The sequence below is a fragment of the Fusarium keratoplasticum genome, chromosome 3 (genome assembly GCF_025433545.1).
Source record: "Fusarium keratoplasticum isolate Fu6.1 chromosome 3, whole genome shotgun sequence".
Taxonomy (NCBI): Eukaryota; Fungi; Ascomycota; class Sordariomycetes; order Hypocreales; family Nectriaceae; genus Fusarium; species Fusarium keratoplasticum.
The window spans coordinates 1,058,127-1,079,611 of NC_070531.1; the positions used below are offsets into that span (position 1 = coordinate 1,058,127).

At 53.3% G+C, this 21,485-nt stretch overlaps 5 protein-coding genes across 5 annotated transcripts; 2 read left to right on the forward strand and 3 right to left on the reverse strand.

Moving 5' to 3' along the window:
• Window positions 1-399: 399 nt before the first annotated feature.
• On the forward strand, window positions 400-1,829 carry NCS57_00372600 (N-acetylglucosamine-6-phosphate deacetylase; the record flags this gene model as incomplete). The annotated part of the gene is made up of 3 exons (XM_053053710.1): window positions 400-768; window positions 820-1,496; window positions 1,553-1,829. 3 exons carry the CDS (start codon window positions 400-402, stop codon window positions 1,827-1,829), a joined length of 1,323 nt encoding a protein of 440 aa, XP_052915870.1.
• A 760-nt stretch (window positions 1,830-2,589) lies between these two features.
• Window positions 2,590-3,144, reverse strand: NCS57_00372700 (uncharacterized protein; the record flags this gene model as incomplete). The annotated part of the gene is made up of 1 exon (XM_053053711.1): window positions 2,590-3,144. The coding sequence occupies one exon, from the start codon at window positions 3,142-3,144 to the stop codon at window positions 2,590-2,592; it is 555 nt and encodes a 184-aa protein (XP_052915871.1).
• A 2,026-nt stretch (window positions 3,145-5,170) lies between these two features.
• NCS57_00372800 (uncharacterized protein) lies at window positions 5,171-6,001 on the forward strand (the record flags this gene model as incomplete). The annotated part of the gene is made up of 1 exon (XM_053053712.1): window positions 5,171-6,001. The coding sequence occupies one exon, from the start codon at window positions 5,171-5,173 to the stop codon at window positions 5,999-6,001; it is 831 nt and encodes a 276-aa protein (XP_052915872.1).
• Window positions 6,002-7,793: 1,792 nt separating this feature from the next.
• On the reverse strand, window positions 7,794-8,260 carry NCS57_00372900 (uncharacterized protein; the record flags this gene model as incomplete). The annotated part of the gene is made up of 2 exons (XM_053053713.1): window positions 7,794-7,910; window positions 7,964-8,260. 2 exons carry the CDS (start codon window positions 8,258-8,260, stop codon window positions 7,794-7,796), a joined length of 414 nt encoding a protein of 137 aa, XP_052915873.1.
• Window positions 8,261-14,508: 6,248 nt separating this feature from the next.
• Window positions 14,509-19,259, reverse strand: NCS57_00373000 (uncharacterized protein; the record flags this gene model as incomplete). Its single annotated transcript, XM_053053714.1, has 3 exons — window positions 14,509-17,310; window positions 17,357-18,396; window positions 18,557-19,259. 3 exons carry the CDS (start codon window positions 19,257-19,259, stop codon window positions 14,509-14,511), a joined length of 4,545 nt encoding a protein of 1,514 aa, XP_052915874.1.
• Window positions 19,260-21,485: the final 2,226 nt, after the last annotated feature.

Sequence of the window (21,485 nt, forward strand, 5' to 3'; positions counted from 1 at the left end):
GCTTGGAGGCGGAAATCCCGACGACCCAAGACCGTGGGCGTCGTTCACTGAGGGCTAGGAAGAACAAATGGCGCCTCCGATCTGTGCAGTACAGGGCTCAAGCTTGACGCAACGTTGGATGGGGATTGAGTTCAATCAGCCCACTGCCCGACGACTTTGACAGGCGTGAAACTATCTGCACATGCAATAGGCCGGACAGAGACATATGTGTGGTCTCATGGAGCTTCAATGGCCCAAGTAGCAGAATACATAAACGTTCACGGTGGTGAAGCTGCTCCCTTGAATTGACTTAGACCCGAGCCGAGCTCCAATACGAAGAACCACCAACTCAGAAGTCATCGCTACATCGGCCCCTTCCGCTTATCTCCTCACTTGTTCCTACTCCTGGTTCCACTCAAGATGCCCTCAGTGATCTCTTCGGGCGGCATCACCAAGTTCACCAACTGCCGCCTCACGCGTGGGGACAATCTCGTATCCGAGGACCTTTGGGTGAGCTCTCACACTGGTACTATTCTGTCTAGCCAGGCGACCTTTTTCGATTCTGGCACTCTGCCCGACCGTATCATTGATCTCGGGGGCCGTATAATCTCTCCTGGTTTGATCGACGTCCAGCTCAATGGGGCATTCGGCTTCAACTTCTCAACATTGCCCGATGACATTTCGGAGTATCCTAAGGCTGTCGCAGATGTGAATAAGAAGTTAACCACTACGGGTGTCACTTCATATGTCCCGACCTTGACTAGTCAAAAGCCAATTCTCTATCAAAAGGTGGGAAACCGTATGTGCGCGCAGCGAAGCTGGTGTTGACAGGTTCTCCAGGTGCTACCTTTTCTTCGTCCAAGCCGCCTTCGGTTTGCCCATGACGGAGCAGAGTCCCTTGGTGCACATGTGGAGGGGCCTTTCCTCAACCCCGGGAAGAATGGCATTCACGATGTCAACGTGCTCCAGGAGGCCTTCAGCTTCCAAGATATTGAAACTTGCTACGGCGTGGAGAACTTGGGCAGATCAGGGGAGCCAAACGCTGAGCCCGCTCCGATAAAGAAGATCACCCTCGCCCCAGAGCGCGGGAATATGGTGCAGCTAATCCCTGAGCTGACCAGCCGAGGCATCATCTGCTCTATCGGTCACTCCGAAGCAACGTACGAAGAGGCTTCAGATGCCGTCGCAGCTGGAGCTACAATGATCACGCACCTCTTCAATGCCATGAGGCCTCTCCATCACCGCAATCCCGGAATCTTCGGCGTGCTTGGAGTTGTCACCGACAAGCTCCCGAGGCCTTACTTCGGTATCATCGCCGATGGCATTCACCTCCATCCCACCGCTATCAACATCGCTTTCAATGCTCACCCGGAGGGATTCATTCTCGTTACTGATGCCATGCACCTGGTTGGGCTCCCGGATGCCGTGTATCCCTGGACTAACGGCGACGTGGATAGTAGGATCGTCAAAGTTGGGCCGACGCTGTTACTGGAAGGGACAGACAAGATTGCTGGAAGGTTAGCGTCCTCATGCCCTCCTCTCTACCACGTTCTAATAACCCACACCCATCTAGTTCTATCACCCTGATCGAGTGTGTGAATAATTTCCTCAAATGGTCAGGTACCTCGGTCGGCAAAGCGCTCAAGGCAGTCACTTCAACGCCAGCAGCCATGCTCGGTGTCGAAGACCGCAAGGGGAGCTTGGACGTGTGTGCCGACGCTGATCTCGTCATCTTCTCCGAGGAGCAAACGACTGAAGGTATCACGCAGCTCGTAGTTGATGAAGTCTGGAAGCTGGGAACTCAGGTCTACTTGCGAAAAGGGGCAACCGGGATGGCGAAGAAGGCTTAGCACATTAGTAGACCTGTTCACAACCTTGAATACTTACCTACATTTATTGGGACGAGGCACAAATAGACGCACTTTCTAATTAATTGGTATATGGATTGCGTAACTACTGTTCTGCTTGCGGCCATCCAGTAAACACCATGAGCTGGTTGAGCCTCACGCCCTACCACATACGACCATACCCACTGGAGAACTCGGGATCCCGTCCGCTCTCCCATAGATAAGCCAGTGAGGGGCGGATTAGTAGTTGGGTCGGTGACGACCAGCGAATCCCCGCTGTTGTATGTTTTTTGCTCTTTTTGCTGTTTCCTTTTGTCCTTTGTTGATACGTGGCCGACTGTGACGAAGAGTGGTTGTGGTGGGGGTTGATGTTGGAAAAGGGGGGCATGGTGAGACGGGCACAATGTAAGCTGGGCGTAACGTGAACGACAGAACGAACTGGCAAAATAGCAGTATCCTCATAATATCCTCACAACATCCTCATAGTATTCTCACAATATCCTCACAATATCCTGATAATACCCTTACATTATCCTCATAATACCCTTACGATATCCTCATGATATCCTCGCGGATAAGAGTTGTTACTGGGCTTGCTTCTGGGGAATAGCGAGTTCTGCTTTGTCCATGGCAAGAATGAATCTTTCATGGTATGCTCGAATCCGGTGGGCCACAAGCTTTGGCTCTCGTAGTTCGGGGCATGAGTTGACGTGGATGGTTGGTATCCCGTTTGGGGTTGAACCATCCTCTGCCCACTGGATAATCAGCTGTCTGGCCGAAGCCATGACCAACTCTTGGTCAGGCGTTGCTCGTGGTAGTCATAATTCTTCAGGCATAGGATCTTCCAGCCCTCCAAGATGAGGCCTTCGCGGAACTTAACGAGGTCGTTGGGGGCGGCCTGGCCGCAAATGTCCCTCCATTGCCACCTCGGCTCACCACTCTTCTCATTGACGATGACGGAGAGAAACGCCTTGGCACTACTGCGGCGTGCATCTTTCTGGTCTTGTCGCATCTTCTTCGGCGACCCTTGGTTGTCCTCGACTTGTCGCTTCCGCTTCTTGGTCGGCGACTCTGCGGGCTCGTCTTGTTTGGTATCTCCGAAGAGGTCTTGGATCCAAGTCCCACCCTCGACAGATGATTCCCACAGCTTCTTCCTCTTCGGGAATTCGGGGGGGGGGGCGATTTCGTGAGTTACACCGCTGTGCCAGCCTCGGAAGACTGCATCGAAAAAGCGGTCTCGCGACTCGGGCGTGGGAACTGCTATCTTTGCACTGATTCCATATTCGATCGCCAACCACGCCTTGATCAGACCAACCATCTGGTCTCTCTTGTGTTGTCAGGTCGTCGGGCTTCATGATCTTGCCCCCCGCTGGACGGCTTTGTCCAAACTTGGTGCCACCCAGAAGGCCAAGCATGGGGGTGGCAGCTATGTGTTCCTCAGCCGGGGCACTGGCTCTCATGTCTGTCTCCACCCCCTTTCCCTTCGTTAGCAGGGGCTATCTAAGAGTTTGAGTGATTCCGATAGCTTCTTCTTCGTCGGGAACTCTGGGAGTATGATGTCGTGGTTTACGCTGGTGTGCTAGTCCCGGAAGATTATCTCGAACAAACGGTCTCGCGGCTCGGGCGTGGGGACCAGGATCCAAGGAATAACAATGCTCTCGCGGATATGGTTACCGGGCTTGCTTTGCGAGCGCCACGCGGACCACTTCATCGACAGCTTCTGTGATGTTGGTAGCGGACTCTCTGATCTTTGGCCGGATCAATTCTGGCTTGCGTAGCTCTAAGTCGTCAATGTTTCGATCTGGTAGGTCAAATTAAGACTTGAGCCACTCATTCCCCACTGGGAAATTCGTCTCTGGGCGACCGCGATGAGCTTATCGTTGTTGAAGATGTCGGTGAGCCGACGCTCCTGGAAGTCGAACTTTGTGATGCATCGTATCTTCCAGTCCTTGATTGATAGGCTGTGACGGAACGTGACACACTCTTTGGGGGGGCCTGGCCACACTCATCTTTTCAATGCCACTTGACCTCACCATCGTCTTCATCCACGGTAACAGTTTGGAACGCCTTGCCGCTAGCAATTCGTACTATCTGCCGCTTCTTGGTCGGCTTTTCGTCGTCGTCGTCGTCCTCTCGCTCCCGCTTGTTGTTTGCATTGACTCGCGCCCTTTTTGGGTCTTGCCCTGTGCTTGGGCTTTCGCCGCCTTGATTTTGGCCGCATCGTTGAGGTTCATGTTCCATACGCCAACCTTGACGCAGGTCGCTGATAATCCCTTGGGCTCCGGGAACTTGGGAAGCTCGATCTCGTGAGGCAAGCCAGTGTGCCATCCATGAACACCTCGGCGAGGAATTTCTCTCGTGACTCGATTGTTGGCTGTACTTCTCTAGGCTCAGTTCGAAGTTTGACCGACATCTATGCAGTTTAGGCAACTTCGGTGTCGCCTAGATACCACGGCATACATTAATAGAGGCTAAACTCCTCCTTGTTGGCTTTGGCTTCCTCAGTTGTCGACATTCTCTTTTTGTCTGTTAGCAGCAGCTATCTATGGGGTTTCGTGATTCTCATAGCTTACCGAGACTTGCCGTAGTTCCGTCACGCCCGGGAAAAGGGCCGCAAGATTGGGGAAAGTGAGGTGTGAGTCGCAAGTTGGAGATATGGGCGGGTTGGAAGCTCAAGGGCAAGATGCGCAGTGTTGACGATAGGGAGTGAAAAGGATAAGTTGTGAGGAGGAGGAGGAGGGAGTTAAAGATCGGGTGATATGCCGCCTCGAGATCAAGAAGGAACACGAGAGGACAAGGTGAGTGAGGGTTTGAGAGAGGGGAAGTTGAAGATCGAGGGGAATGAACAAACCAAAGATTCAGATTCTCAGGCGAAGTGAGCAGAATTTTGTAGGGGAGAGCAAACAAAAGACCTCTTCTGGGTGCTATTTTCCACTGTTCGGTTGCTATTCTCCGTTTTTGTCCATTGTTGTTGTTCCCTATTGTCCCCCATTGTTCTCCCGTTGATGCAGCTTAGTCTGCACCCCCTCCCTCTTTATCTGTTTGTCAGTGACTCCGGCAGTGCCAGCCCGCCAAACATCAGTACAAGCGCGTGAGCACAGAACATCTACGAAACTTGTGGAATTAGGGCAAAAGCTCGCCAAGATCTTGAGGCTTCTCCAAAACTTCTTTCTTCTTAAACTTCACCCACGCCAGCCCCAACCTCATTACCACTACCCTACCACACCCTCAAACTTGGTATATATATTTCCACTTCTTATACTTAAGAATACAGCATCAAAACAAGACTAACTATATAGGTCCCTCGAAGCATGATGTCCGACCAAACCTCCTTTCCCGCCGGGATGTCGGCCACCGACTGCGGAAAGCTGCACCAGCGTCTGGTTGATACAGCGATGAACGACTCCGCCGTCAAAGAACCACGGCCCCCAGACACCATTATATTCAAGCCCGCCGACCTGACAAGAGGAGAGAAGTTCTATCTGATGGACCTTCTCACATCCTTCATGTCGATGGTCAAGCAGATGCCAGACGATGCTCGCACGCGTGAGCTCTACCAAGATTTCCTCGACTCGATATTCAAGCGATGGACTTCGGACAAGAAACCCGACGGCCCTCCAAAGCTCTTCCCCCTTGGCTTCGAAGCAGTCGTTCAAGTCGGCATTCTGCGCGACAACCACCCTGGCATTCGGCCTCCTCCTGGCGTACCAATGTCAAACCTTCCAGTGCCGCCCGCGCGTATGGCTGGCCAACCTGTCTTCTATGGGCTGGAATTGACGCTTAAGGAGGGTGGTTGGCGATGGTTCTTCATGGACCGTCAGACGGGGTTCGTCGACCCTCAATTCGTCAACATGGGTGGTTTGGCCCTCGCTGAGGCTCGCAGACGTGTGATCAGCAAGTACGATCGCAATGAACTCAAGCGTATCACAAAGTACAACCTTGACTTGGTCGTTTCTGTGGCGCGGCGCCGTATCATGAAATGGGCCAAGTATGGTTCCGGACACGAGGCGCACATCGACCCTGTGGACCGCCTGATACCTGGCGGCATCCAAAAGCTCGTCCTGGCTCGCGACTGGATCTCACACTGGTCGCGCGCTGCCCTCATCCTGACAAGCGAAATGCCTCCTTCAGATGAGGAGATCAGGATGCCCCCTGATGAACCCCCCCACCAATGATGTCGCCCAAATGCCCCTGGTATCAATCCGCTCGAGTAAGTCACAACACCACACACAATGACGCTTTGATCCAGCTGCTTACACTTCATAGCGAGTAGACCTACAGAGCGGTGGTGACAAAGTTGCCCCAGAGACCGCGAGCGTTGCTAAGATGCGCTTTGGTAGGTTGCAACACCAAGCTGCTTCGAGGGTGTTCATAAAGAGCAAGAGCAAGTGGCTGGATTGACGAGAGAGGTGGATGGTGAGAGAGGCGAACAATTTGCCAAGCATAGCGAGAGCGGAAAGTTGACGATCAGAGGATGTGGCAAGAGTTCAAGGGGAGTGTCGAGGTGGTTATGGGGATAGAGAGTGACGGGCAATTCAAGGTCGGGGGGAGAGCTTGGCGCCCCGGTCAAAGAAGAAGGCTCAGAGTCGAGGGCAGAGCTGGAGTTTCAGAACAAGAGCCTCTCTCCTTCGTATTGATCCAGTTGTGTCCAACCCCCCTCCTATCTCTTCGTGTACCCAGCGATCGGTTGTATATCTGCCATTCCCGGAACTTGTCGTCGTCTCACTAACCAGCGGTCGACGGGATGCAGAAGATAGCAGGTCGCCAAGCAGCTAGCTATGAGATACGAGTGCGTTCGCAGTAGAGGCTCGGGCTCTGTGGTCAAATCCAATAAAACAATGAGGCTGCCAGAAAATATCATCTTACTGGCATGAGAGGTCGATTCCGCCATCTTTGGGGTTTTCGGCCAAAATAGAGTCGGCCTGTGGTCGGTACGGCGAGATGATGGTTTTGGAAAAGCGTGTGGCGAAGGAACGGCTCTCATCTTGAACGAAGGGCATAAGAACAATAACTCTAACCCACATAGAAAGCAGAAGCGTGCAGCAAAGTGACGGCTCTCGCCGGTCAACATATCCGTGCAATTGAGAATCAACTCTTGCCGAGGTTAATGAGAAAATGTTAAGGCAGTCCGCTGGACAAAATGAAGTTGGCTTGCAACGAGCAGGAGGGTGAAGGCGAATGGGGATGCGACCGCAGCAACAGAACAATAGCCCACGCTGCACGTTACCGAAAGCGGCTCGAAGAAAGAAGGAAGGGTAACGAGCGGGTGTTCTGTCAACGAAAATGATGGCTCCCGCCAATCACTATCGTGATGAACATGCTTGAAGGTGCAGAATCTGCCATCTCTCGAGCCTTTTAAGAGATTTCTTGACGTAAGGCTGCCGAAGGGATGGCTCTCACCGAAGTTGGATGGGAGAAAGGATCAAATCAGTCTGTGGCAGGTGGACCAAAACGCCAGCTCTCCCTGTAAAAATGAGTCAGTCCGTGGTCAGTATAGCAAGATGCCAGCCCACATCCAGATGGGAGTGGGACCGGGAATTGAAGTTGGCTTGCAACAAGCAGAAAGGTGAAAGTGAATCGGGGTGTAGCCACGACAACAAAATAGCAACTCATGCCGAACATCGTTTAGGTTGACCGTGTAAGCAAAAGGGGGGTGGATATTTAGCATGCCGCCTTATAGTAGCCAGTGACATATTCTGAACACGCCCTCGTCAGTAGACTCTGTGTCTTTTTAGACCATAGTGGCCCTAGATTATGAGGAAATTAGCTAAGGCAGGATATGATCTCTTCTAATTCTTTGTTGAGGTCTCTCTTATTCCCTACAGCCTTCATGATAACATACAGACCAGAGGACGCCAAAATGCCAGTTTGGTGTGCCAAACGTCCATTCCCAACAAACAGAAGTCGGCTGGTGGTCGGTCAGCGAAGTGGATGGCTCTCATCGATCACAGTCGTGATAAACATGCTCTAGGTTGCGGAAGCTGCCTTCTCCCGGGCCTGGTCGAGGGGTTCCTTGACGTATGGCTGTCGAAGAACGCCGTTGCGCTTTCGTGCCAGCTTGTCGTCCTGGAAGTAAGGAAGGTCCTGCCATGTGTTAGGATAAAAGCGGAAGATGGGGTGTAACAACTTGAACTCACAACAATCCATTCTGGCTTAATGGCTGTGACGGTCTGCAGATACTGCTTTGACCCTGTGTGCGCAAACTTGCTGAAAACCACCCACTCGTGCTTGATGCCAACCATCGAGCTCCCGAGTTCCAATGCCGCGTGGTGGTTGCGGTGCACTGTGCGGTACAGATCATCTTCGTTTTCCACAATCGAGCCCGTTCCCTTCGCGGCCTTGGCACCTTGGTCGCGGATGGCAGCATTGAGAAACAGGCTGCGAGCCAGTGCCTTGCAGATGTTTGTCCAGTAACTCTCATCGCCAAAGTCCATGCCCGTAATGGGACCCAAGAGCTTTTAGGCAACGGTCACCAGGTTGTCACGGAGGCGAAGTGCGTTCTCGAGGACACGACGGTTGAGGAAGCGGTTTCGACACCACAAGTCCACATCCGCAGACTTCTTTGCCTCGCAGAAGGCGTGAAGGGCGCCGAGCTCCGCAATGTGGTCTGAAACGGGGCATGCAAAGATATTGCGGGCCTCATCAGCCACGGCTCTGAACCCGTGAGGGCGCAAGTGAATTGGGTGCTGAGACTGGGCGGTGGCGAGGGCAGCAAGGCTGACAATCTCGGCAAGACAGCCAAGCTTTCTCCCCTCAATCATGGCATTAAACCACACGGGGTCAGCAGGAAGCCGCACGTCTTGGCGGCCCTTGTCAGTAATGGTGGATGTCTCATCGATGTAGCCCCTGTGGCAGTCAGTATTTATATCCATGCGGAGGGACAGGGAAGGAGCGCACATGTGGAACAGCTCTTCAAGGCCATGGTAGTAGACCTTACTATGAGGTCGGTCGATGAAGTCTAATAGGCCAACGGTAGAAAACCCGAAGTGTTTGAACGACAGGATGTCGCGTGTCAAACGCAGCTGAGTTTGTTGGGGTCAAGAGGAGGAAGTTTAGATCCACTCCCGGAGCGCACCTTCCCTCAAGAGCCAGTCATCTCCTTTGCGACCGCGGAGAGCACCTTCCTCTTTCCAGCAACGCAAAAATCGTTACTAATAGGCAGTTACTGAGCCCGCCACCACGACCAACCTCAAATCCTCCCCGGGACATCCAGCAGGAGCAAGAGATTGTCCCCTTGACGATGACGAAAGCCAAACACAATCACAGCCAACGGCTATCCAAACAAAGCCAAAGTCGACAGTCTCCCAAACATAAACACATCCGGCAACATCCCATACATAAGCCGGCGATCTCCCCCCTCCAGAAGACACCTTCCCTGTGGATGAAGATATACCAACCGCCACACAGGGCGGCCTCCCTGATCAGGATGGACTGTAGGAAGAGGATATTGTCCCTTCAACCACCGCAGCGACTTCCACGACTATTGAGGGCGACCTCCCAGGCACAACTATGGGCCTCTCCCGCCGAGCGGAACCCCCCCTTCTGCTCCCATTGATAAGGGAAAGGGCAAAGCCCCCATTGAAGATTCTGATGATGAAGTTTCTCCGCCTCCTACAAGACTCGTCAGTCCTTGGGTAGCGCACACGCCCCCAGTTGTCCGGAGTAACGACCCCGAGGATGATTTTCATCCACCAAGTGACACATCGAGCGATGATGAGCTTCCTTCCGCTGATAGACTCTTGGGTAGACTCAAGAGTGGCAAGAAGCGGGCGCGATCCCACTCTTCACCAACCAGGGACCATGCAGGTCCCTTGATAAGGAGACGGCGAGTTTCTGCCAACGACGCGGGGACTTCGGCGTCGGCAGCAGGAACGGCAGCGGCATCTGCCACAACATCGGCCACACCATCGGGTATAACCTCACACCCATTACCACGGTGGTCTCCAGCTTGGGAGGAAGACCGTGTTATACGAACACTGAAGGAGACGTACGAGGAAGACCCAGCAGGGTTATACCTCATCACTGACAGGTTCTTCCTGGAATGGTCACAGGCATTCCACAGGAATGGATTCGATGGCTACGCGGACTGGATCGATGCCAAGTTTGGAGAGTCCCAATGCTTTTCAGGTGTATTCCATGCCCTAACACTGTGCATCCAGGCTGTGATGGCCATCCGGCGGAGCACAAGAGACTGTATCGGGTACCTGAGCTGGCAGATGTCTATCCCTGACATCCGGGCCAATGGGCGACCATCCAGGAAGAAGATGACAATCACCGAGAGGCAGGACGCTGCACAGCTACAACATTCCGCTGCACCTTTTCTCCGAGACTACCGGAAACAGCCGCGGTCGCAACATGTGCTTTAGACGTGCGAAAGAAGATGCCGGCAAGGGCCTCCCAGTTTCGAAGTACTGTCAGAGGCACACGCCTCCCTGCCTCCTCCAAAACGCAGCAACGCCCATCTCGTCAAGGGTATTGATGGAGTATTGAGACGCTCGGGAATATTATTCCACAAGACCTCCCTCCCCAACTCAGATCGACAAAGGGGCCGCCCCTGTTGATCGATGATGTTGCGATCTTCAGATGGAACAGAGACACCCGAGTGCAAGACCGAGAGCTCGCCATGCCCCCGATCGATAGCGAGATTATGGAAGGCAAGCCCGCGCAATTTTCATGCAGCCTTTCGAAATTTGGCCAGTCCATTCGGGAGCTCATGGTATCCATGAATCAAACAGAAGATCCCTGATCATTGTCAACCCGTTTCCAGGCGTGGGTCTCTCTTTTGACATCACGGACACAATACTTTTTGTTTACCGGCGACGGCACTTTCAACCAGTTCAATGACGCTAGGCGCGAGCCAGCTCTTGACTGGTGTCCACGATTCGCGACTCCATTTCGTTCATATCGACGACGGCGCTACCAGTCATCCCGTTTGTTTTGCTCCATGAGAGCCGGCCGCAGGTTGTGGGGGAGCCTTTTGTAGTTCTTGCACCGGCGGGGCAGGGGCAGCCAGACCCTAAATAATCCAGGACAACGACGACGACACGGACGACACCGGCAACGGCAACCACCACCACCACCACACTCATGACCACACACCCACTACGATCACGCCATGGAGTCACTCCAACGCAACCAGACGACAGCCGCCGAGGCCTCGGCATTGTGGATTTGCACTATACATGCGATGCGTGAGGAAGAGCGCCGCTAGGCGCGGTGTTCACGACGCCGAGAATTGCCCCTTTCTCAGAAGCGGCAGGATTTCCTCACTCTCTACCAGGAGGAACAGGTGAGTGATACACACCTCCCCCCAAGCAGGACACCTTCGTGCTCTGGCCCCGGGCTCATCATGATTCATGTCTAGGCTGGGTGTTGTCGCCCCCCACAGGATCGGGCAAGACAACTCAGATCCCCCAGTTCGGACACCTAGTTCAAGATTCCAATTAATTGTGGATATATATATAACCACCCAGACTCGCCAAGGCCATGGCTTTAGAGATTCGCAAGGGGCATCCGATGTGAGAAGGAGAGCGCGGCGAGGCGCCGTATGTCACCATGCTTCAGGCACGCCGACAACTGCCTGTCTCCCAGAAGCCACAAGATTTACTGACTCTTTACCAAAAGGAACAAGAACAAGTGAGTGAAGGATACTTTGTCACCTAAGCGGTTGCCAATACGCCGCATCGAATCCGGCGCTCATCATGTCCAGGTTCTGGTTGTCGTTGCCCACACGGGATCGGGCAAGACCACACAAATCCCCTAGTTCGTCCTCTACGAGTGGGGGAGCGGACTGAAAGTTATATATAAACAATCACGAGGACTCGCCGCGTCGTCGGTGGCAGCACGCGTCGCTGAAGAGACGGCCGTACCCCTCGGCCAGGAAGTCGGATACCATGTCCGCTTCGATTCCAAGATGAGCAACAAGACTCGTCTTGTTTATATGACGGGTGAGATGCTACTCGCCTGGTGCAGAACGATGGCACCCTCTCCAACTCCCTATATAGATAGGTACGTTTGATTCACCCGTGTTGGGCACACGGCTGACACTGGAAACAGAGCGGCGACAGTGTCGACGAGGCCCATGAGAGAACCATGGCCACAGATATTCTAATGGCCCTCCTCAAGCGCGCCATCTCGCTTCGAGGCGACCTGAAGGTTGCCATCATGTCGGCAACCCTGGATGCCGCTAAGCTCCAGACCTTCTTCGGTGGTGCCAAGTCGCTGGAAGTGCCAGGCCGTACCTTTCCAGTCGACGTGCACTACCTGGAGGGTGCGACCCCACACTATGGTGTGTGTGCTTTGCGAACCGTAAAGCACATCCCCAAGAACATGGGTCCCGGCGACATTCTCGTCTTCCTGCCTTCGGTCAATGAAGTTGAGGAGTTCTGTTCCGAGGCAAAGAACTCTGTACATGGCCTGGAGATATTCTCCCTGTACGCGGCTATGGCATCCGAGAACCAGTCTCGCGTGTTCGCCAAATCTCAGTCGGGCTCTCGCGAGTGCACCGTAGCGACAAACATTGCCGAAACCAGTGTGACGATCGATGGCATCGTCTACGTCGTGGGTAGGTCCTTGTCAGCAATCTTCGAGCCACAGGAAACGCAGCTGACGGCCAATCCCAGACACGGGTCTAGTGAAGCAAGCAGGCTTCAACCCACGGCCAATCGCAATTATTGCGATTCTCTTCTCTCCCCACGTTTTCTCTCCCCCTGCTGGTGTGTGATACCTATATACTAGTGGTCGCAATCTCTATCAGGCTTCCAGGCATTCAGGGCCACACGCGCAACCCTGAATGCGATGAACGGTTTTCAAGCCGTTATGAGTTCCAGGGAGACGAGCATATCTTCGTACCCTAGGTAAGATATATGATTGAGAGTCTAGGGCCTTTCTATTGACTATGATTTAGCGCCAGGGCGAGCCTCGATCTACACCATCTCCACGGCCTCCGCTGCGCAGCGAGCCAGCCGATCCAAGCCCGGCGTCTGCATCCGCCTGTACACAAAGGAGACATTTGATGGCGACTGCCTGGCTTCCACTCAGCAGTCATGCTGACGAAGTCTTTGACTTCAGAGATCCTGACGATCAAGTCTATGGGGTTTGACGCCGTGTGTCTGTTCGACAAGAAGGTGGATATTCAGTACACCAAGTTGGCGTTTTGGCGTCCTACTTTAGAGTAAGGCTCACTATCTTCAATAAATACTTATGAACATTTCCATCTAATTTAAGGTAATAGTTGTCTTAAAAGAGAACAGAACAATCTAAGACAGACCAGAGCTCTTGTCCAGTCTTCTCTAAATATTTGCCTAATCGTTTGCCAAGATCTTGGCTACTTATGATATATATGTATTTTGACCCAGTAGTGGTTACAAAACATGATGATATCTGCGAGAATGCCACATATCGCTTCGAACACTTTTCCTTCGGCAACACGGTTATGGGAATCGGCGTTGTCCGCGAGGATACTCCCTTTCCACTCGACGCCTTTCGCCTCAACAACACGGGGATGACTCAAAGCATCTACGAGGACACTTTTCTGTGATCTCTTCTTCATCGCTTGGTTTGGCTCTGAATGAGGAAGAAATGACATCTCGGGAATGAGCTATGCTCTTCTGTGATGGGATGGTGAGAGGGGTATTTCTTTGTTCTTCTTTTCGACTCTCCGCCCTCCCAGCAAAGCAAGCCCAGTAACCATATCCACGAGGCTATCGTTTCGTTTTCGGATCAGCTTCTTTCCTTTCAGCAACATGGTTATATACGGCGCTACCCGTGATGATGCCTGACTTTGGTTCACAACTTCTCCTAACGATGCGCTTACAAGATGCAATGCCATCAACGACGATATTGGTTTTTTTTCTACTGGACTTCTCATGCCTAACGACACGACAATGACACATGGAGTTATCCGCGTGCTTTTTTATCCCTTCTTCTTCTTCGTTCAGCAATGGGTATTTTCGGTTTTCTACATGGGTTGGCATCGGAATAGCATCTCGGGAATGGGCTTGGACTTGGCGGGAGACAGACACTGAATCTTGATTCTTCTTCGTCTTGCTATTTCGCCAAAGCAATTCTACCATCGATGGTACTGATTACTGCCCAGGGTGTCGACCAACTGCTGACCAAAGGTGGACATCCAGTTGGCCAACGACTGATGGCAGCCCAACAAGCAGGCAAACTCCCGCGAATCCCCTCAGCCAACTAAGAGGCTATGCAACAAGAGCAAAAAATCACACAATTACAATGCTTTAGAGAAGGTTATGGAGCAAATAGTTATTACTCGCTCAATACAAGAAACACTATACTACAAAACAAACAACGCGACTATCTGGAGAAGAGGGGGCGGACGAATACAAGAAGGACATTGGCTCGCGCTCATGACTTATCTCATCTCCGCGAAGCTGTCACGATTGATGCATGAGTCTCAGCCACAGCCCAGATGCCTTTGCAGTTGATCGAAAGAAAATGATTTCATTGAATAGTGGGGTCTGGGTATTCTTCTCTCCCTCTTGTCTGTCTGTCTGTATCATGAAGGTATTACAGTGTGTGTCTAGTGAACAAAAATCGTGTGTACATGGGCAAAATATCTTCTTTGCCGTCTATGTCCAGAGGTTTCTCGACAAACCTCGGTTACATCAAACAAAAATCCACATCTCATTTACTTTTCTTTTTTCATTCCCGACAATATTTACGCCTTCTTCTCCTTCTTCTTGAAGGTCTTCTTGGGCATGCGAGCAAGCCAGTAGACAAACAGGGCGGCGGCCATGTTGAAGAAGACGTAGACCCAGAGGAGGCCAAAGTTGCGCCAGCGGTCGGCGTAGTCGATGTTGACGGCACCGAGGTAGACGTTGGTAGAGGCGATGGTGCAGAAGCTGCACTTGTCGGTGGCCTCGGGGTCCTGGAGCTTGCCGCCGACCTGGGCAATGTAGCTCTCCATGAACTTGGCGCAAGTGGTGCCGTTGGGGGGAGTGAAGGACACCCACTCGTTGCTGGCACAGACGACATCGGCGTTAGCGACGGCCGTGGATAACATGCCTCCGACTAGATATGTGAATGGTGACACGTAGTACATGAACTTCCAGAAGCCGGGCATCGAGTCCTTGGGGGCGAGGACACCACAGAAGATCAGGCAAAGCATAAACATCAGGTTAGCGACGTTGGCGCCAGCTTCAGCTGTCTCAAATCCAGCGATGATGAAGGTCGAGAAGGTGCAGGTGAAGATGAGGAACATGAACAGGAAGAGGAACATCAGACCGCCACGCTCCGTCAGCTGGTCGGCAGCCGACGCGTTGTTGTAGAGGCCGACAGGGTAGTACCAGCAGAAGAACATGATGACGGCCATCAACGCATTCCAGGGAAGTTCGACAATAAGCTGCGAGACCATGAAAACCTTCCAAGAGTACACCTTGGAGGGTCTCTCGCGGACTTCATACAGGGAGCGCTGGATAACGAACTGCGGCATCGACTGCTGAACGAGTTGACCGAAGATGGTGAGCAGGTTGAAAATAGCAAACATCTGGTTCTGGAGACCCTGGATACTGTTGGGGGCTTTGAAGAAGACGAAACCGATAAAGAGGGCGACGAGGGTGCAAAGAGCGGCCTTGGAATAGATGTAGACGGGGGTGCGCCAGTACTGCTGGAAAACGCGGTACAGGACCTCCTTGAGTTGGACCATGAAAGGAGCGGCGAATTCGCGGTAGCTGGCGGGGTCCTCGTCAATGTCAGAAACGCCCTGCTTCTCCTGCTTGATCCTCTCGAGCTCGTTCTGAACCTCTTGGTATTCGGGACTCTCGCGCCATGTCTTGAACCAATCGACCTCGGTGTGGGATCCGGGAGCGGCACCAATAACTTCCAACATCCATTCGGCGGGGTTGGCCTCGGGAGGGCACGCGTGTCCACCGTTGCGCTCAAAGTAGCTGGTCATGACATGAGAGTTCTCACCAATGTCACCAAAGTAGACAGTCTTGCCGCCCTTGGCCAGGAAGAGGAGTCGGTCGAAGCGCTGGAACAACATGGCAGAAGGCTGGTGGATAGTGCAGAGGACGGCCTGGCCGGCCTTGGTCAGCTTCTCAAGAAGGTCGAGAATAGCCCAAGACGTTTGCGAGTCAAGACCAGAGGTAGGCTCGTCGACAAAGAGCAACAAGGGGGGCTTGGCGGCAAGTTCAACACCGATAGTCAGGCGCTTTCGCTGTTCGACGTTGAGACCTTCACCAGGGACACCAACAACGGCATCGGCGTATTCCTCCATATCAAGCAGCTTGATAACCTGCTCGACGTACTCGAGCTTCTCCTCGCGGGGAACGTGGGCGGGCTGGCGCAGGAGGGCACTGAAGTTGAGGGCCTCTCGAACGGTCGAGGTCTGAAGGTGGAGATCCTGCTGCTGAACATAACCGGTCTTGCGCTGGAAGGACATGTCACGAGGGGATCCGTCAACCAACATCTCACCGGTGATGACACCCATAGAAGTACGGTCGGCCAAACAATCCAGAAGAGTCGTCTTTCCGGCGCCAGAGACACCCATCAGAGCAGTCAGAGTACCAGGCTTGACCCAGCCGTCAACGTGATCCAGAATGCGGCGGGTCTCGGTCTTGATCTTGACATCATAGCAGACATCGTGCCACTGGAAAACAGAAGTCTGCTCCTGGAGAATACCACCATCCTTGGCGGTTCGGCTGCGAGTTCGCTCGGTAGTGACGATGGGACCAATGTGGGCCATGGCGGCCTCGGGATCGCTGTGCTTCTTCTCGGCGTTGGCAACAGCAGCAGGCTTGTGACCGCGACGGTAAACCAGGACTTCACCCTTGGACTTCTTCTCAGAGACGAGCTCGGCAGAAACCATGTAGGTAATGAGGAACAGAACGGTCCAGGCAATGACGATACCAAAGTTGCGCCAGCGGTTCTCCCACTTGTAGTCAAAGTTGAGCTCGGCGTAACGGTCACCATTCACAGCAGCCTGGCCTTCAACAGCACCGACAGCACTGCAGACACGGTTGGCCGAGGGGATATCGGCGTAGCCTTCAACGTCGTTTCGGGGGATAAACTCGTCGCAAGTGTAATCGCGGTCGTGGAACTCGTTGACGACCAGGGCCTCGAAAGCGTAGGCAATGGGGTCGATCCAGTAGAGCCACTTGCACCAACCCAGCATATAACGCTTAGGAATGACGAAACCGGTAAAGATGACGAGATCCAGAATCAAAATGGCAGCAGGGACGAGAGCCTGGAACAGGGTGCGCGAGGCCGAGGCGATGGTACGGAAGATCATGGACATGACCAAGACAGTAGCGAACGAGATGAGCAGGAAGAAGAAGAACGCTCCGGGCTCACGCTTCAGGTTTGTCAAGAAGTAAAGTGACAAGTTGAAGACGATGGTGTTGGCAATCTTGTATGGCATATCGCAAAGCATGGAGGAAATAGCCTCAGCGGAAGGATGATAAAGAGCGTAACGGCTGTGCTTTTCGACAATTGGGCGTTGTGCGTACAAGGTCAAGATCTAGAATTGTCAGTAACGTAACACCCATGCTTCCGTAATAACTCACCTCGAGGGCACTGGCAAAAGCATTCATCAAACAAGCAAAGAACAGAAGGGCACCACGACGGAAGAAACTGCTAGAGTTCTCGTCGAGGTTGTAGAAGACGGATCCGATAATGAGAGACATGGCAAAGTTACCAATCAAGGCACCGACAGTCAAACCGGGGTCACCAATAAGTCGCTTCCAACCACGCCACAGACACAGCTGAATCTGCTGCTTGTAAGAGAGGGTGAAAGGAGACTTTTTTCGTTGACCCTTGGCCTGCTGGGCTTGCTTGGAGGCACGGAAAGCCTCAGCGTCAGGGCCGTTGATGGGGTGAGCCACCTTGTACTCCTCAATCTCAGCCTGGAGAGCACGGTACTCGGCGCTATTCTTCCAGGCGGTAGCAAACTCATCAGGTGTGCGAGGCACCTTGCCCTCGAATCCAGGTCGCACATGACGTTCCAGGGGAGCTGTCATGGAGGTGAGGAAATCGGGGGTGGTCTGACGAGCAGGGCACTCGAAACCCAGGTTAACAAAGTACTGCTTCGCAGCGTCGGCGCGGCCAAAGAAGATCTGGCGACCCTCATAAAGGACAGTGGCCTTATCGAAGAGATCGTAGGCGCTCTGGGGAGACTGGTAGATGGACACGACGGCGGTGCTGCCAAAGAGCTCGGTCTGAAGACGGAGGGTCTTGCAAAACTCAATGGCGTTGGCCGAATCCAGACCTCGAGTTGAGTTATCCCAGCACTGCAGAGGAGCGCCAGACAGGGCGGCCTCGGAAATGGTGACACGCTTGCGCTCACCACCCGAGACACCACGGATGTACTCGTTACCGACGCGGGTGTTGACGGTGTGAGAGATGCCAAACATGGCCATGACAACATCTCGCAGGTGATCGGCAAAGTCGTTTCGGTTCAGACCCTGGGGGAGCTGGCGGGGCTGACGAGCTCGGGCGGCGAAAGTGAGGGTATCGCCAACCGACAGCTGAGGGAAGTGGACATCGACTTCGGCGGTGTAGATGGCCTCACCACGGTGGTGAGAGTGCATCTCCTTGGCGGTCATACCTATGCGCAAAAGTGTTAGCTGCTGTTGACAGTTGCATACGAGTGATCGTCGGTTTCACACGGGCACGACCCACGTTGCTCAACAACAGACGCGCAACAGAAGATCGAGTCCGGTGAAACCTATATGATTCTCCCGTCTCAGATATGGAACTTGACTCACCCTGGTAGTTGAAGTAGGATCCATCGTCGACGTAGATACCGTTGAGTTCACCAGCAATGGTCTTGAGGGTGGTGGAACAACCAGCACCAGGAGGACCAAGCACAACGAGCATCTCACCGTTGCGCACAACACCATCGAAACCACGCAGGATATCAATGCGCGAACGGCCGCTGCCAGTCAATCGCGAAACGAGACTGCCGGCGGAGAGCCAGACGTTGGCGACATCACCCTGGTAGTCGCTGGCCTCGCCGAAACCATAAACATTGAGGTTCTGGAAGCACACACCAGCGTGTCGGAAAGCATGACCGTCCTGGTTCACCAGCTCAACAATGGACTTGGCCCATTCGCGAGCGCTAAAGTTCTCAGAGTTGGGGTTGAGAGGTGAGTTCTCGTCGGCCTGGAAGGGGTTCTGGCCGGGAAACTGAGCGGCAGATGCGTGTGAGTAAGATCGCGCCAGAGCCTGGACAATCGAGGTTCGTCGCTCCATCTCGGAATCGTCATCATCGTCCTCCTTTCCCAGGGTATCGGCGGGAGAAGACGAGGGCTTCTCGTTGATCAGATCTTCGGTGCCGGCATCGGTGACGGAGCCCGCCTTGGGCTTCTCGTCGGCGGCATGCGCAGGGTGGGCTCCGCCTGCCTCGGGGACGCCCTGCCTAGCGGCCGTGGCGTCGTTGTTGGCGTTGATCCCGTAGATGGCCGACATGATGGGCGAAGGGGGCGGCCAGGTCTACTATAGGATCTCGCAATTGAGTCTCGGGGGAGGGTGAGTGAAGCCCCAGTAAGTTTGAGGGAACGTTTCGGTAGCCAGTAATGCAATGCGAAAGGAGACTCGGAGTGGTGTGTATCGAAGCTTGTTTTGGTGAATTGGCTGTCAGTCCAGACCGAGGAAGGACTAAAGCAGCACAAGATGGAAAAGGTATTAAAGTAATAAGAAAGGATCGATTAAGAAGAAAGGGGATGACGATAGAAGAGGTGAGAGTCCCACGGGAAGGGGAAGAGGCGTGCAAAGAAGGAAAAGAAGAGGGAGGACGCCTGGTGATAAAATATGAGTCGGTTTACCTCCAGGTACAGTCGCCTCAGCTCGCCATTCAGCAGCACCTCAGCAAATGAAGCCCGATAAACTCGCGTGGGGCCTCGCGCTAGCACTGAAAGCGAAGAATAAACGATGCTCCAGTGGGTCGCTCGGCCGGGATTCTAGCGCAAATTCAGGCGGAATGCGGGTGCGGCTGCAGCGTCTGCCTCTCACACTTTGCCTGCAAGTCTCGGTGTGTTAAGGGGCGGCCGACCTGGGAGGGGCGTGCAACAATAGACTCCGATTTACTGTCGCCTTCGGAGAGATTCAAGGGCTTCTTTGGCGATCGTGTTCGGACACATAGTGCATCTTGGGAATAGTAGGCACATAGCTCTCTTACATATTATCGCGAGTTGATTCCTCGTCCCGTCTTAGGCGTCACATGTCGTGATCTCTACAGCCTCCATCTTAAACTCCGCAATCTCCCGTGCTTGGCTGTAAACAACCCGCATCCTCCTCCGCAGTTCGGTCGAGTGTCTTGACGGAGTTTACGCCGTTTGCCAGAAGTCTCCGGGAGATCTCAGCACCAATTCACACCTGGAGGCATTTTTCGCAATCTATCAACTTCCCGACCCGACGACCAGGGGGAGCATGATGACGACGATTGCAGCCAGTCCAGGGGAAGCCCTCCAGCTGTCCCCCTTGGTGTGGAGAGTGAGTAGAGAAAAAAAAGGTCTAAGCGGATAACGGGCAAGCACAAGAGTCCGACAATGCAGCCTCTAAGCGACAAGATCCCTGAATTCCAGGGAATTGGGGACTCCACTCTCCACCCGCCGGAACTCCGCAGAGGAATGGCACCCCTGGACGATGGGCAACGTATGTAACGTGGGGTGTTGAGGTAGAGACCTGTTTTTTCCCGTTGTTGTTTTGTTGGTGAATGACAAGACATTGGCCATTTGTGGCCTGGTGTTTGTGATCGATTGTGGTGGCTCACATCAGCCTTGAAGGTCCCATCACATCGTTAACTTTTTTGATCTTTAAGATCTGATCAACGGCCCGGTTTACCTATGAAGGTGTCTATCTGTATCAAAGTCACGATCAAGGCTAAACAAGCGACGGCGAACCATCATTCTCCCGATTCGTCATGGTCGTTGCAAAAGATCACCTTAAAATGAGTCATTATGAGTGGTAGCCATGTATCAACGCCCACGGCCTCTCCGTGTGCCTCAGCAACTGACTCTTTAAATAACATACAAGAGCATACTTTTTAAACATAGACATTGCCATGACCCGGTCACTCCCGTAACACGGCAGACAAACCTGAGTCAAGTTCAGATCCTTTTTTTTTCTCGCCTCCGCCATGTAAATCTTGAAACAGAGGCAAGAGAAAGCTTGTCCTGCTACCAACACGAAACCGCGTATTTCCTCGTTGTCGGGGCCTTGAAAGAACCCGTCCCGTCCCGCCAATCAGACGCTAGACGTCGTACCGAATCCGACCGGCTGGAAGATGGATGCTTTGCTTGGCTGCGCGTAGGGCGAAGCGTGCCGCATCCACTTTGAGTGTTGCATTGGACTACTTTTCTCCCTTCTCGGTTGGTTTCGAAATCTTCCAAAAGGAAAGGGTCTCGGACTTTTCATCCTTGCTCAAGAGGAGCTACGACCAGCCCAATGACAACTCATCCTTAAAAGGCTCGGCTGTCAGCACCAAGGATTCCTTCATTGCAGTGAGGATGATTGATTGACATGAAAGAGATCAAGGGCCAAGGACCAATCACAGATCTCTTCCCTGTTCGAGGCACACACCCCTGCTAGCTCATCGGGGTCTTCGAACAGCCCGACAACCCGCCATGCGACCCCGAAGCCTGTCAACCCGTCCCGCTAGTCAGCGCCCGGGGAGGGATGTTTGTCGATGGGGAT